This window comes from Histoplasma capsulatum (genome assembly GCF_000150115.1).
Source record: "Histoplasma capsulatum G186AR genomic scaffold supercont2.1, whole genome shotgun sequence".
In the NCBI taxonomy this organism is placed as follows: domain Eukaryota; kingdom Fungi; phylum Ascomycota; class Eurotiomycetes; order Onygenales; family Ajellomycetaceae; genus Histoplasma; species Histoplasma capsulatum.
The window spans coordinates 216,003-230,341 of record NW_025544801.1 but is presented as its reverse complement, the minus strand read 5'-3'; the positions used below and the strand labels follow the sequence as shown (position 1 = coordinate 230,341).

Genomic DNA, 14,339 nt, shown 5'->3' with positions numbered 1-14,339 from the left:
ACATGACTCCGAATCGGGTCAGATGGGATCCGAATAGCTGTGATAGACGCTGAGACGGCTGGTGTATCGGCCAGCGGAGAGAGTTTCGGTTGGCCATTCTCGCATCTGAGGTCGCTGTCGCGGAGAGTTTGGAGGCAAACTTGATATCAATCTCGATGTCTGGTTCGAACGCTGTCGGTGACGTAGGGCCGGCCACTGACGGCTCGCTGACTCATCCGGCCAGACCCCGTGAGAAGTTGGACTTCATTGGCCACATTTTGTATTATCATACAGTGTGAGGTCAAGTCAGCTAATGCAGTGAGAGCAATTGTTGAGTTATGTTGAAAAAGCGGTTGAGGGATTGTCGCAATTTTCAATCTCGCATGGCCACACAGCAGTGAGGGTATATGGCCATTATGCTGTTCTTGGAGCAGACAGAACTGCTTTCTACCGCCACCCGATTCGCAAATTTGATTTCACGGAACAAGATGGCAAGGAGAAACAGGCGGCATCCAAATTCATGAGGAGTGTCTACAACATATGGATGCCAACTCATCTAAAACGAATCTGTTCAGCAATTGATCAGATTTCTCCTAACGTGGATTTTGACATATCGCAATCTAAGCTTGACTTCTGCTAACAATCCAACACTAAATCCGCTCGACACCTCTTGCCCCAGTTATCTAGCTCACCTTAAGAGATGGAACCAGCCAGCGGAGTTTCATGCTCTTATCCGAGAGCATCTCTCCAGAGACCGCGGCCCAGACGCGAACTGTCGCCCTCTCTATAAAAGGGGAAGTTGGGGCAGTCTTTAATATCCATCTTCTGTCACACTATCTCAAAGGGCGTCGAACGCAACAACGTAAACTCGAAAATGAAAATGACGTTTGCCAGACGCTCCACAGCACCCAAGGCACTTTCGCCCGCATGCGCAGCTTCACTATTAATAGAATTTGATCCTCTGTCTACGGAGGTCCTTGGGCACGCTAAATATTGATGTTGAAGTTGAGGGTTAAATTGCTCCGGCCCGCTCCCGCAATGTATAGCAGGCAGCTTTGGCCCTAAAGAAACGCGTACACAGGAGTATACTTTCCACGCCTCCGTACCTGGTGATAAAGTAAACGCAGAATACTTCAAATCACCTATCGCAAAACAATCCACGTGTCCCAGATACCATGTCGGTGCAGGGATAACAGTGTTATCGATTCGCTCGGGATCGTGCACGGATCTTGCGAATCTCAAGCAGCCAACAGCATAGGCGATGCAGCTCAAATTGCCAACAACTTCTGATCCAATATCACCTTTTTCCAAGCCAGTAGTACTCTCAATTTTTCCCCCAACCGCTGTCCAGGAGACCCAAAGGTGTCATGAAAATGGGGATTTGACTGGAAAGATTGTAAACATGAGAGGTGCGAAAAATGTATAGCTCCTAGTCCACAAATCGCTTGGTGTTCGTGAGACTTGACTAAGGATTCAACTATAGACAGGTACATACTCCCATGGTTCCCCATTATCGGAAAGGTGTGATGCGCTTTGCGTCGGTCTGCATGCGCGTGTGGACGAACCGTCGTCCTAGTAATATTTTGTATTCGGGGGAAGACCCTGTTTCTGGTCATCTGCCTATAATTTGTCAGTGGCAAGGAAACAAGGAGCGAACATCGTCTGAGACACCGACAAGTTTCACCCCAACACTCTCAACCCGCCTAGTTTCAATCTCAATCCAGCCACGCTCCCTATCGCCAATGTAGGAACTATCAGGGTAAGTGATCGCAACATCAAAATCTATCCACACAACTCTTTCGGGGTCATCAGGAACAATCATAATGTTTTTGGGATACGGGTCATTGTGCTCAATCAGAGCTGAATGTATCTGTTGAATGCCTTTGACTGCCTTGGCCATTCGCTCTTTGCTATAAGTGACGCAGTTCATTGCCAGAGGTTTTGGCAGATATTCGATCAAAATTGCACTTGGGAGGCCAGCATCGCGTTGAAAGGCATCCAGATGAGGAGCAAGGGCAGTTGGGCGCAAGGATAATGTGTATCCATAAAACTGTGGCACATAGCCCCCGTCGCATATGCCAGATCGTTTAAGGCTGCAATAAGCCCGAATTTCACAGCGAGCACGATTCAAGTCACGGAACCCGTCGTCAGCATACCCAGCATCTTCATTATTGTGGAACTAGACAGGGTCAGAACTGGTGTTTGAGATGCACTGATTATCAAGGTACATACAACTTTCAGAACGCGGGGCATGCCATCATAGTTCACATGGAATATCGACGACGCCTCTGATGTTTTCAGCACTTTGGTAAACTTGATCTTTGTGGGATTGATCTCAATCCTTAAATTGTCGTCGAATCTGCTCGCCTCATAAATGGTACCCTCTGGGCCACGAGGAAGACTGGCGTGCCCGCGCATGAGGGCGGGTAAGAAACCGAAGATAACCAAGCCACCAAATTAGGGTAATGTACACCAGTCTCCCAGGTAAGTTCCCAGATGTTGCCGAAACATTTGGAGCTGTATAATGAATGACACCCAGTGAAGCGCCGTTCTTTAAACTCGTCGGAATTAGGTTGTTCCCGGCTGAGCGCCAAGATGCCAATTGTTATGTGGGAAAGGAGTATCTATGATTTATATCATTGATGAAATGATCAGAAGTGTATAGTTAACTACTCTCTTTGATTGAGATATACTATCAGATACGATGCAAAGGCTGCTTGAGCAGTGAAGCACTGTAAGTTTAGAAGCTTCCACGGCCCAAGCAACCTTTGAAATCACAACTGTTGTTATTATTCTTTTATTCCTAGCTACATCAATAATTCTTCTAAAAGAAGAAAATGAAAAGAAAAGGAGGCAAGGACTAATCTGAAGAAGGGAAAAAATAGAGGGTAAGGCGGCCAAGCAGTGTCTAGTTCATCTTCTGTAGATATAGTTAAATAGTAGCTTGCTCCCGCAACAATAATAGAAGATTCACCATCCCAGTGGATTAACTAACTGCATTGCAGGGAAAGAAGCTTCATATCGCACCCGGGAATGCATTGAAGGTTAAGAAGTTGCGCAGCCTTTATATAAACAGCATGTGGCGTTGCCAAAATGAAATGCTTGGAAATCATATGCATCAATAAAGCAACTTCTAAGTTAGAGTTTTGGGAGCTTGATATCATTGAGAGAATCTTTTTCTTTTTGCTAACCATTTGGTTATTGCCCATACAATAGTCAGGGTTGGAGCGAAGCGGATGGACTCCCTGTACGCGGTAGCTGCAGTAAGTATTTGACCATCTTGAAATGACGTTGCGAGTTCCTCTATTTAGTTAACTACTCATATTTATTTCAACCAGCCCTTCGAGATAGACGCCACCACACATCCAATCGCAACATGTTCTTCCAAATATAACGTTGGCAATCGAACCGTAACTTACTCCAATTGATGATGTTGCTAAAGTAATTAAGTGTCTAAAAAGGGAAAAGCCATAGAAAAGAGATGAAAAGAGGAGACAAAGACAAAAACAAGAACATATAAGAGAGATATCCTCAACGCAAATGAGTCCCCACGAGCCCATCCCACGGGCTTTCAACGCGAATATCGATGTCGCCAGAAACAGTGATGCTACTACCACCGTCAAACCAGCCGTTCGAATTCATTCCCCGGACCTCCGGTTTGAGAGAATTCTGAATTTCCGGGATGTGGGTTCATATATCAATCAATTTTGTGGAACACGGTATGGGAAAGCCAGTTCCCCGACCCCCTCACTTGTATAATTTGTACAAGAGATGTATCGATGATCCTATCTATATGGATTTATAGATATGTATATATATCGGCCTTGAGGCATGCTAATGCTTTTCTCTGTTCTTCTTCAGGGTGATGAGAGAGGGTGTTTTATTCCGAAGTGCAAGGGTAATAACGGGATAAATTCTATCCAGATCTTTCCTTCTTCATACTTTTGCTCATTCCTATGGTACCCGTCTTCCTGATATATGTATATATCCTGCGCTGGTTTACCGGACATCCCTTACAATCCGGGCTTCCCAATGCTCAGAGTTTCTGTACTCCATTCCGCTCCCCAAACCATCGCTAATTCTCCATTTCACAGCCCGACAATGCTTCAGAAGCAGACCGCCACCGTTTAGCAGAGGAGCTCCATCTGGCTTCCGTGATAGATCTCAGGTCAACGTAAGTAGAGGGGGACGGGGGACGGGGGACAACAACCATCCACCCAGCCAAAGTAAACGTACGTTATGCTAATGGAAACCTATACTCCTAGCACAGAGCATAATATCGCTGCCAACAGACACCTCGCTTCTCAGCCGAGCAGGCCGAAAGATGGGCCCACGCCAGCTGTCCAAACCCAGTCCACAACGAACGATGAACACCTCGTCCAGCTCCCCGGCGTGCGCCGAATTATGGTCAGTCTGGCCGGCTGGGGTCTGGAGAAGCTATTGCTGTGGCGCCTGAGTTGGTTCAATTTGCTGTGAGCAGGCACTTTTACTTACTTATATATGTTTATTGTATTTTATTACCCATCTACCTATTCTATTTAACTTAATACATATACAACGTCTAGGAAGGCCATCGCCCTGCTCGCGTCCGGTTACCGCAACGCTGCCACAAAGCTCGTGGTCGAGCAGGCCATGGTGCCCCGCGGCCTCAAGGGGCTGGCGCTCGATACGCTAACGGCCAGCCAGGCCGAGATCAAGGAACTGTTCGAACACTTGGGCAACCCTGCGGTGTATCCGACACTCGTGCACTGCACGCAGGGCAAGGACCGGACAGGGTTGGTTGTAATCCTGCTATTGTTACTGGCCGGGTCTCCTGCTGGCGAGGAGGGGGGGACGAGGGAAAGGATGGGGGATGGTGGTGGTAGGAATAGTAACGGCGAAGACGACGGCGACGGTAATAATAATAATAACGCTGGGGAGGGATTAGGTGGTGGTGGGGCTAGATATGCACACGTCGAGGGTGACATTCCCAAGCTGGGCCCCGATGCGGACACAGCTCCAGCTCCAGCTGCAGATCCAGATACAGGCACAGGCACAGGCACAGGTACGCAAACAGCCACAAGCCCCCAAATCCCTCTCTCGGCAATAGCAAGCGACTACCAAACGTCGGAGGGCGAGCTGCTTCCGGAGCTGCAGGAGCGGCTCGCGGAGATGCGCGCCATGGGCATGCCGGAGGAATATGCGACGTGCCCGGATGGGTTTACGGAGGACGTCGTGCGGTTCTTAGAGGAAGGGTATGGCGGGGTTCGAGGATATTTGAGAGCTGTTGGGGTGGATGATGGCGTTGTGGAGAGGGTTAGGGGGTTGCTTGTGGCGTGATTGAGATGGGCGGGGCGGGTGTGTTCTGGTTCTAGTTCTGTTAGATAGATAGATAGATAGATAGATACTGGCGCAATTGATTTTGGGTGCCGGGAGGGACATGCTAGATAGGGTTATGTAGATTTTATTTTATACCTCCGAAGAGAGTTTTGTAGATTGTCCATGTTCGTTTCGTTTCTCTCTTCTCTGCTCAAAGCTCTTATTCATTGTATCTGCCATTGCACTTGCCTTCCGCTCCCGCTTTTTGGGAAGCAGATGGACGGCCTAAGTGCGGAAAAGCGACATCGGAGAATAAGTAAATAATACACGAAAGAAAAAGAAGGCGAACTATTCCCGAGTAGTAATATAAACATACGCAGCAATGCTTTTGCCCAGGGGCTTCATTTCAATGTCTTCCAACGAGATAGATAACCCAGTCACCGATCTCAAAGTGGAGATTGAGAAAAATGAACGATTGTCCTACAGCTTCAGCTCTAGCTCCAGCTGCAGCTGCAGCAACAGCATAGCATGTTCAGGAAGAAAACGCGGGGTGTGTTGGGATGCAGTCGCCCTCCCAAACGAGACCGCGGGATCTATACGCATTAATAATATGAATTAGGGACAAGTCCTCCCGTCCCCTTCCCTCTTTTATAAGACCTCCCTCTATTAAAACAAAAGGTGAAAGAAAAGAAATCGCAAATACGCCTAGAACAACGCCCCCTGTACTATGTATTTTTGTACCGCCCAATTGCCCCAAATCCTGGTCATTTCCTATTAAAAAAAAAAAAAAAAAAGGGGGGGGGGGGGGAAATGGAAAAGGAAAAGGAAAGTCATATCATGTCATGTCTAGACATCTAAACTCTCCTCTGGAGCATGCAAGTGATCCTCTGGAGGCTGTTGTATGGCGTCCGACGATTGGTTGTGAGCGGGCTTTTCGATATTTGCCTGATCGCCCACGGAGTCTGTGGCAAGGGTGGGTTGCTCGGAATAAGCATTTGTTTGCGAGGGTGTAAGAGTAGGTGTAGAAATGTGAGAAATAGCCGTCGTCCGCTGGGCTCCGTTAAGCGCCTGGGACATTTCTGTTATCCGTTTACCTTGTGGGATGTGGTGGCGGGTTCTCACGGCGGGGAGGAGGTCAACTGCATAGGATAAGATGTAGAAGGTGAATATGTAGGCGATTACTGGTTGGGAGAGTAGTGGTGTCGGTTAGCTTGCGTCTCTTTTGTTGGGTATATAACTGACAAGGGGACGGGAGGAATTGACATACTCCACTCTAAGATTGCAGCTTGGTCGTCATTCATTCGTCTACGCAGAACTACCAACGCAATCGAAAGCGCCATCTCAACAACGATGAAGGCGAGTTTGATCCAAAAGCTCACGAATATAATTTTGTGTTCCCGATAATGTATGCCGAGTCGGTAGTATTCTGCGCATACGAAGATCGTGCTGAGAACGTATGATCCTCTATTTTCTCGGCGAGGTTTATTTAGATCATATCCAATGTAATATTTATCTGCGTCTACAAAAAAAAAACAAAAAAGGGGGTAATAAACTTTCAAGGGGTAAAGAAGGAGGCCTTACATGAAAGTCATGAGTAATATTTGGTGAATCCTAGCGTGCCGCAGGGTGTCAAAAATCGACAGGAGAATCAGTGCCGCTCCCCCGATCAGCGAAAGGAGTATAGCGATGATGGCGAACGCCTTGTCTCTCTTCCCTCTATTTCTAGCAAGGTGGCCGCTGTGTCTAAGCCATCTCTCGGACATAAATGAAGCGCTGAGAAACACAGCAGTGATCACGCAACCGGCGACGAAGAGAGGTTTTAAGCGCTGGGCGCCAATGTCTGATATGAATGCGATCCTTTGATATGGCGCCATACTCTCGTAGCGTGGGGATCCGTCAACCACGGTCCATATGATCAGGAGAGTGAGAGTCGTAGCTGTTTTGCTCCACAGGTTATCAGATATGATTGATTAGCGCCATGTTGGTACCTGCAGGAGCACTTGCGTGCATGTTTTATGTTTCGCCTTTCTGGATGAGACGCTAACCCACCAAGCCACATGCATGATGCAATTACGGGAAATATCCAAAACGATATAATCCACATTTGGAACTGATCGTGTTTTTAATACCCCCACCGCAATCGTGAAGACGGGTATATAAAGGTAGACTAATAATGAGGGGAGATGGGAGACGTTCGGATAGACAAATCCAGGTCCAGCAAGACCAATGTGATGATGCCCCCTCTAATCGGGGAGAAATGTGGCAGCGATTGGAAAGAGGAGATAGCCTGAGAACGGACATCAAACATCGCGCCGGGCTTCTAACGAGTGTCATAAATATTAGCTACTGGGCAGGAAGGAATAGAACTAGAGGGGTAGCTGAGCCATGGATATGGTAGAAAGGTAGACAGTACTGGAATCGCCGGCCTGAAAATAAAAACTCGCCTCATTCCCAGACAGTGGCGAGCGGGGTTCTTGATCAAGGCCCACGGATTATCAATCAGGTAGCTCATAGCTAGCCTGTCGGCCCGGTTGTCACTTCCACAGCAGGGACAACCAGCAGCCGTTGTGGCCGTTGTGGCCGTTGTGGACGTTGTGGACGGGGTTTGCAATGAAGGATCACTGCGCGCAGGAGGCGGGAGATGTCAAGCGACATGGTAGTTAGTAGCTAATACGGGGCAATTTCATCGCACAATTGACAGTATCTCCAAATCGAGCAACGGGGGAACCTCGGACCCGGGCCAATATCGGGCGCACCCGAAACATCTTCCAACATCGCGGGCGTACACTTGAATGCGGTCCCAAAAAAGCTGGGTGCGGTTCAAAAGGTTTGGTTTTGGCTGAAGAGACTGTTGACGAGATGCAAGCTCTCCAAGCTCTCGAATCCTCAAACAATGACAGGAATCAACACAAATCAACACAAATCAACGCCGATTGAGATAACTAAGCCCCATGACATCATTATTAGTCATCACCCTTGCGGCTACTTGTTCATCCATGGATGCTTGCAAGCGATCCATATCTGCAATAAAGATTAATTCCAAACAGCAGCATATAGTGGGCATCCCCGGCTTTTGTTATTTTGGTAATATATTTCTTCTAGGAGAATTAGTAACTATCAGATGATATTAGCTGATAGTTATTGATATAGCTAAATCATTGAGACCCTGGGTTAGTAGTTGAATAAAATAAAAACTGATTCAGAATATATTCGTCTATGTATGTATGTATAATGTATAGATTTACAGTGCTACGCTTTTGTGACTTCATCAATATACACTAGTTCCAAAGCAATTTAACACATCCATGGATAGTAGTTAGCGGTAACTATAGCGCCACATGATATTTAAATTAGACTCATTTACCTCAAACTGTAAGAGGGTTGAACCTTGGTTGGTTATTATGATGACCTCCAACACAAACTACGCCGTATTCTCCGATTTTCTATCAGCTTTCTCATGTGTTTTCTTCAGAACAATAAATCTTTATATTCTTTTCACATTATTTTCTTATAGTGTTGTCATCTTACCAGTTATATTTCCCCATCATCATCGTCATCATCCACTATGGCCCAAGACAGAGAATTAAGCCCTCGAATGTGCTATCTTTTCAGCATGGAATTAATTAATAGCTAGTTGCAGCAATAAACTGTGTAAACACTAAACTACTTTGGAACTAGTGTATATTGATTAAACTCCTTGCGTAGCACTGTAACGTCCGGGGCCTCCCGGAGGGCATAGGGACGTGCTAAGCTGGAGAGATTTCTTTATACACAGTGGGAAAGAAACAGGATCCAGATGGCAATTCTTGAGAAGAGTCAGCTCACAGAGCTGTGCATCCACTTCTGGCCCGACATATGGCCATTCATGGTGGAGCTAAAGTGTGGCCTTTCAGAGGCCGCCGCTGCCGTGCCTGGAAGGCTTAATATTATCATCTAGAACAGAGGTGAGGAACATAAGTCCTTGGAGACTCCAGAAATCTATATGGAAAATCTCAATACTGGAGCTCAAGGTGAAGCCACCACAAAGCATAGGTTATATAGGCTATACATCATCATCATCATCCATGCGCACCCAGCACTTGTATGACCCACCCCGCATCGTAGTCATTTAGGAGTCTATACCCACCCACAGCTCCCCGCCACCCCAACTTCCCAAAAACCCTCCCCAGGTCCACCACCTGCTTGGCCCCCTCCCCAAATGAAAGATGCATACTCAGCTCCCACGCACAGCGCAGGCTTTCCAGCGGCGCCAGTACCCTTGCTACCATATCTTCCCGCCCGTACCAATGTACGGGGGGCATGAGGATAACGAATCGTCGAAGACCACTCAGCCCCCTGGCCACGTCGCAGAGGACGGAGAGCTGGATGAGGAAGTCCTCCTCATCGCCCACGAAGAAGTCGCCCGCCAGGTTCCAGTATATTTTCACGGAGCGGATGTGCTGGTGGTGCTGGAGGCAGTGGGGACCTGCGCGGACGGCGGAGTTGAAGTGCAGGAAGTTGGTGGCGTTGGCGAAGATGAAGGTGCCTGCTGAATATATGTGGGGGCTTGTTTCGGCGTAGCTGGGCAGATTTGCATTATTATTGTTATTGTTATTATTGTTATCACATGGCTAGAGTTTGGAACGGGGGATAGAAGACAACGGGCCACTGCTGGATGGAAATTTGAGAAGTTAAAAAAACCCCACGCACGGCGAAAAAAAAATAAGCGAGTTAGTTGTATTGTGAACGGGAAATATTCCACAGAGATATATATATATATAGATATATTATAAACACTCACGCAAACGAACACGTCCTCCCCACCGCCACCAAGTCGCCAAACGGCCTCTTCAGCCCACAGAACCGGCCATACTCCAGCCCCCACCCCATCTCCTTCCGCCTGGCGGCATTGACGCAAAACTTACAGCAATTCCAGCCAAGGAAAGTTGGCCTGACGCCCTCGCGGCACACGACGTATTGCAGATCTGTCGCCTTGTCCCTGCAGCGCACGATGTGCACGCTCTCGGGGGCGTGGTGGAGAAGCGAGGTCCAGATCATCCGGCGGATCTCGAAGGGGAGGCGGCCCAGGAGCGGCGATTGGTGCTGCGGAAGGTACTGTGGCTTTGTGCTGGACATGTTGTTGGAAGCGAGGGCTCAAGTTGCTTCAATGTCATCGTCATCGTCGACTCCATCGATTGAAGGGTATTTAGTTAGCCAACTAAGTCGATGTCTTAGGGTTAGGGGTTAGAGTATTTATATTTGGCTGCGGCTCACATTGTTAGGGTTAGAGATTAATTAGTCCTTGCCTCTTCCCTTTCTATAAGCCCCTACCTATACTCTTACTTTCTTTGATATCTTGTTTATTTTCTTTTCTTTTAAAAAGAGGGGGGTCGAAGGGATCTGCTCATATTAACATCAATTTTTAAATCTAATTCTTCAAGTTTCAAAACTTTTTGAGGATAAATTTTTCGATATCGTTTCGATAAAGAAAGGCTTGAACGCTTAAAGTTGCTAAGGTTATCCTAATAGCAAGCTTCGCACAGCTCATCATCAGGCGTATCAGATGCTGTTGGAGGAGATTGATTCCTTTCCAAAAGGTAAATAACAGGTAAAGTGAGGATAAGTGCGGTGGCCGGCGCTGAGAAAAAAGTTTAGACAAGTCAAGTGTCTTGGTCTAGTTAGACATGCTTCAGAAGCTTCCTATTCAAATGGCTGGCTGGCTAGTTGCGGTTGAGAAGGATGTTGTTGCTCGACTGACACACAGCTTCAAGAAACTTCAAGAGATAAACATGGCCGATCTTTACTATTGCGATGAGGACTAACATTACTCCGTCTTCCTTCTTTTGTGGTGATACAACATTTCCACCGGATTTTATTCTAACCCAGCGTCTGATATATAATTCATTATGTGATCATCGTTCATTCTCCATCTTCTTAAGTTGACGGTATCAAAAGCTAAGCTAGATGATATGATTAAAAACAATTGTTGAGCGGTGTGAAACTATTATTCCCCTGCTAAAATGCCGTTTGAAAACCAGTCGTTCTCGACGTCTAATAATAGTCTCTGATTCTGATTTGGAGGGTTCGGGTTACAATGTGCTTTGCTAGGACGGCTAGCGATGGACACGGCCGCAAGTTGTTCTGAGATTTGTGGAGGAACTTCTGTCTCCCCTGCTTGTCATGGCATGAAGCTGTTTCAATTGTCTCGAGAATCTCTTATAAGTAAAATTTAATTAATAGCAAATAGTAAGTAAGAAAAAAAGCGAAAAGAAAAAGAAAAGGAAAAGAAAAAAAAATGGGGGGTGATTGGAACCGAGACGCCGCTCGGAAGAAAGAGAGTCTATCCTCTTTTGTTTATCCTTTGTATATAGGTGAAACTGGGTAGAATATCTATGACGAAAGACAAACGACAGTAATGATGATAGCGATAGATTTGATTACAATTCACAAACAATGACGATGACGAGGGAACGAGCCAGGCCAGGCAAGGCAAGTGATAAGGCGCCGGTTTTAATTAACTAATGACGACGCTTTCGACGGCGTATACGCCCGTGGATGCCACCAGCACCGCTAGAACCATCACCACTCGTCCCTTTCGCTGCGTACCCCGCTGGCACACTAGGGTTCTCAACCGCGATGTGCACACCGTTGTCGCCGCTGCTGCTGCTCCCGCTGCTCCTGCGCATGGACCGCGGGGACTCGCACAGGCGCGAGGCATGCTGTACAACGAAAGGGTCGGAGGATGAGTGGTTTATCATGTACGAGTCGCCGGACATGGCGCGGTAGACGGGCTGGTATGTCGCGTCCATAGCTGGTGGTGGTGGGGCGTTTCGGGGCGGGTGTGTAGAATAGGCGTAGCGTGGATCAGCAGCAGGCATTGGATACGTATAGTATGGCGGGTGGTGGTAGTGCGTTGGGTATGCTGAATGGCTGCTCGAACCGGATCCGGGGCGCTTGTTTGGTTGATACGGAGAGGAACCTGGCCGAGCAGTCTGGTCTTCCGGGACGGAATATGGAAGGGCATGTGGATAGATCTGTTGAGGCTTGTTGCGGGGCGATGTGTCCGGGCGCTGCGACATCCTGGTTGGCTTTATTGAGGGCACTCGCGAACGGGACTTCTGTGAGGAAGGGCTCGAGGGTTTGCCAGGGGTCGGTGAGTGGCGTCTGGGAGACCCCGTGGAAGAAGCGTACCCGCCCGGTATTCGTTTGTCCGAAACTACAGGCTTGCTATCAATTGCAGGCTGCCCATTGCTTTCTTTGGGTTTCGAACCATCGACCGGGGCATCCTGCTGCCTCCTCTTCTCCAAAGCATCAAGTTCCCGCTGCGAAAGCTTGACCTTTGATAGCCCTTGTATTTGCGCTCGACGTATTTTCGCTAGAGCCCGTTCGACAAGCCTCGCCTGCTTATCCCGGCGAGCCAGCTGCATAGCATAAGCCATTGTACTATTAGCATCGCCGCCAACAAGGCCATGCTCGTCTTCGTCATCGTCATCACTCGAGGAATCCTCCCCGTAAAACTCATCGTCGTCGACGCCATGATATCCTTTGAGGCGCACGCTAGAATTATAGTCAGGGCGCAGAGCCCGCATGTTGGCGTCACTGAACCGGCTTGGATCGAACGGCGGACCTAGTCGCACACCTTGGTTGTCATCGTCGTCGTCGTCGTTATCATCATAGTCGACCATACCCAGCTGCTCTATCTGAACAGACTCCTCCAGCTGCTTCGGCCAACCCTCCTTGCTCGATCTCCGCACTCGCGCCCCCGATGGTCTTCCCCATAGGGGCGAATCGTAAGGAGTTCGCGGCCGACCATCTAGACCGCCTCCTCTGAAAAAGCATTCTCGATCGGTTTGTCCATGAACGAAGCGTGACCCAAAACGGTCACTCCAGTAGCTCCAATGAGCCAAAGGGCAGTGGTTAGTGGGGAAGCCCAGAGACCAAGGGGCACGCAGATAATGAGTAGTGTAGTGTAGAGCTGGGATGTGGTAGCACGGAAGCCACCGATTTCCAGGTCGCGTCCCTCCAGCTTGCCAATCCCATAGGAGCCGCCAATAGCCAGGAGAATGACGAAGAGAAGGATGAGGTTCGTGAGCAGGCTGTAAATGCTGAGCATGACAAAGACGACGGTGTAATTGCTGGAGAAGTAGCTCAAATTGTAATTGACACGGCTCTGGACCTCGCTGAAGTTGGCTGGCTTGGAAACCCGCTTGATATCGAAGAACTCCGAGAGTGGTCTGAGATTGGAGAAGCGGGTTGCGAGGGACTGGGAGCGGACTCCAGCGAACCTGTCGGAGAGGTTGAAGCGCGACGTCAAGGCGTCAAGAGGAATCTGAAGACGGGCCATTGCGTTGGACTTTGGGATATGTATGTTCCGTGGGGAAAAGAAAAACGAGGGGTAGATTCAAAAGGCTGCTGACAGGTTGTTGGAGGGGGGATCTTTTTTTCTATCTTAACGGGTGTCTTCCAAGGGGGAAATTGAATTTGATGATAAGGGGTTAATCTGGATGGAGAGGTGGCCAGGACAGGGAATCGAGCCACGTACCGTTCTTCCAAGGGGGCTTTGTCTCCTGGAGTAGTACTCAAGGCAGCAGGATTGAATGGGAATCTGGGATAGGATAATCGTCCGTCGTCGATGCAACAAGTTCTCGCAGTTGTCAAAGCGTTGAAGAATCGGCGGCGAATTCTCGATCAAAAAGCAGGAGTGTTGGCCCAGAAAGGAAAAGCGCCAGGACTCAGCCTCAGCCAGCCTGACTCAGCAGTGGCAGGGCGCTGTCACGTGGACACTTGCCCGATCGGGGTTTGAAGATGGGGGATTTTGTAGATTTCGAGACCGAAGGAATGCAATAGATCACTCCAGACAGGAGGAATTCACAGTCCGAGTGGGATTAAGCATTGAGATACGAGGCGTGGAACTCGATCTCTCTTACGGAGTGTTTCTTGTTTTTCTTTTTCGGGCAACGCCTCACTGTGGCTGCCCAAGAGCAGGCCCAGCTGGCCCCATCGCCAGCTTCATTCAACCTTTCTCTTCCACCGCAGCGAGGCCCAGGACCCAGAAAGCCCAACGAAGAGGAAGGGATACGCCA

General features: G+C 48.4%; 6 protein-coding genes across 6 annotated transcripts; 1 reads left to right on the top strand and 5 right to left on the bottom strand.

The window, feature by feature from the left end:
• Positions 1–352: 352 nt before the first annotated feature.
• Positions 353–1,595, bottom strand: HCBG_00030 (uncharacterized protein; the record flags this gene model as incomplete). Its single annotated transcript, XM_045427080.1, has 5 exons — positions 353–535; positions 672–763; positions 834–965; positions 1,086–1,322; positions 1,475–1,595. 5 exons carry the CDS (start codon positions 1,593–1,595, stop codon positions 353–355), a joined length of 765 nt encoding a protein of 254 aa, XP_045291055.1.
• A 1,924-nt stretch (positions 1,596–3,519) lies between these two features.
• Positions 3,520–5,298, top strand: HCBG_00029 (uncharacterized protein; the record flags this gene model as incomplete). The annotated part of the gene is made up of 4 exons (XM_045427079.1): positions 3,520–3,663; positions 3,841–3,877; positions 4,250–4,451; positions 4,545–5,298. 4 exons carry the CDS (start codon positions 3,520–3,522, stop codon positions 5,296–5,298), a joined length of 1,137 nt encoding a protein of 378 aa, XP_045291054.1.
• An 825-nt stretch (positions 5,299–6,123) lies between these two features.
• HCBG_00028 (uncharacterized protein) lies at positions 6,124–7,287 on the bottom strand (the record flags this gene model as incomplete). Its single annotated transcript, XM_045427078.1, has 4 exons — positions 6,124–6,458; positions 6,545–6,741; positions 6,859–7,213; positions 7,266–7,287. The coding sequence occupies 4 exons, from the start codon at positions 7,285–7,287 to the stop codon at positions 6,124–6,126; spliced, it is 909 nt and encodes a 302-aa protein (XP_045291053.1).
• A 1,128-nt stretch (positions 7,288–8,415) lies between these two features.
• HCBG_00027 (uncharacterized protein) lies at positions 8,416–10,392 on the bottom strand (the record flags this gene model as incomplete). Its single annotated transcript, XM_045427077.1, has 5 exons — positions 8,416–8,427; positions 8,642–8,698; positions 9,103–9,188; positions 9,350–9,837; positions 10,058–10,392. 5 exons carry the CDS (start codon positions 10,390–10,392, stop codon positions 8,416–8,418), a joined length of 978 nt encoding a protein of 325 aa, XP_045291052.1.
• Positions 10,393–11,435: 1,043 nt separating this feature from the next.
• Positions 11,436–12,941, bottom strand: HCBG_00026 (uncharacterized protein; the record flags this gene model as incomplete). The annotated part of the gene is made up of 1 exon (XM_045427076.1): positions 11,436–12,941. One exon carries the CDS (start codon positions 12,939–12,941, stop codon positions 11,775–11,777), a length of 1,167 nt encoding a protein of 388 aa, XP_045291051.1.
• Positions 12,942–13,069: 128 nt separating this feature from the next.
• Positions 13,070–13,600, bottom strand: HCBG_00025 (prenylated Rab acceptor 1; the record flags this gene model as incomplete). Its single annotated transcript, XM_045427075.1, has 1 exon — positions 13,070–13,600. The coding sequence occupies one exon, from the start codon at positions 13,598–13,600 to the stop codon at positions 13,070–13,072; it is 531 nt and encodes a 176-aa protein (XP_045291050.1).
• Positions 13,601–14,339: the final 739 nt, after the last annotated feature.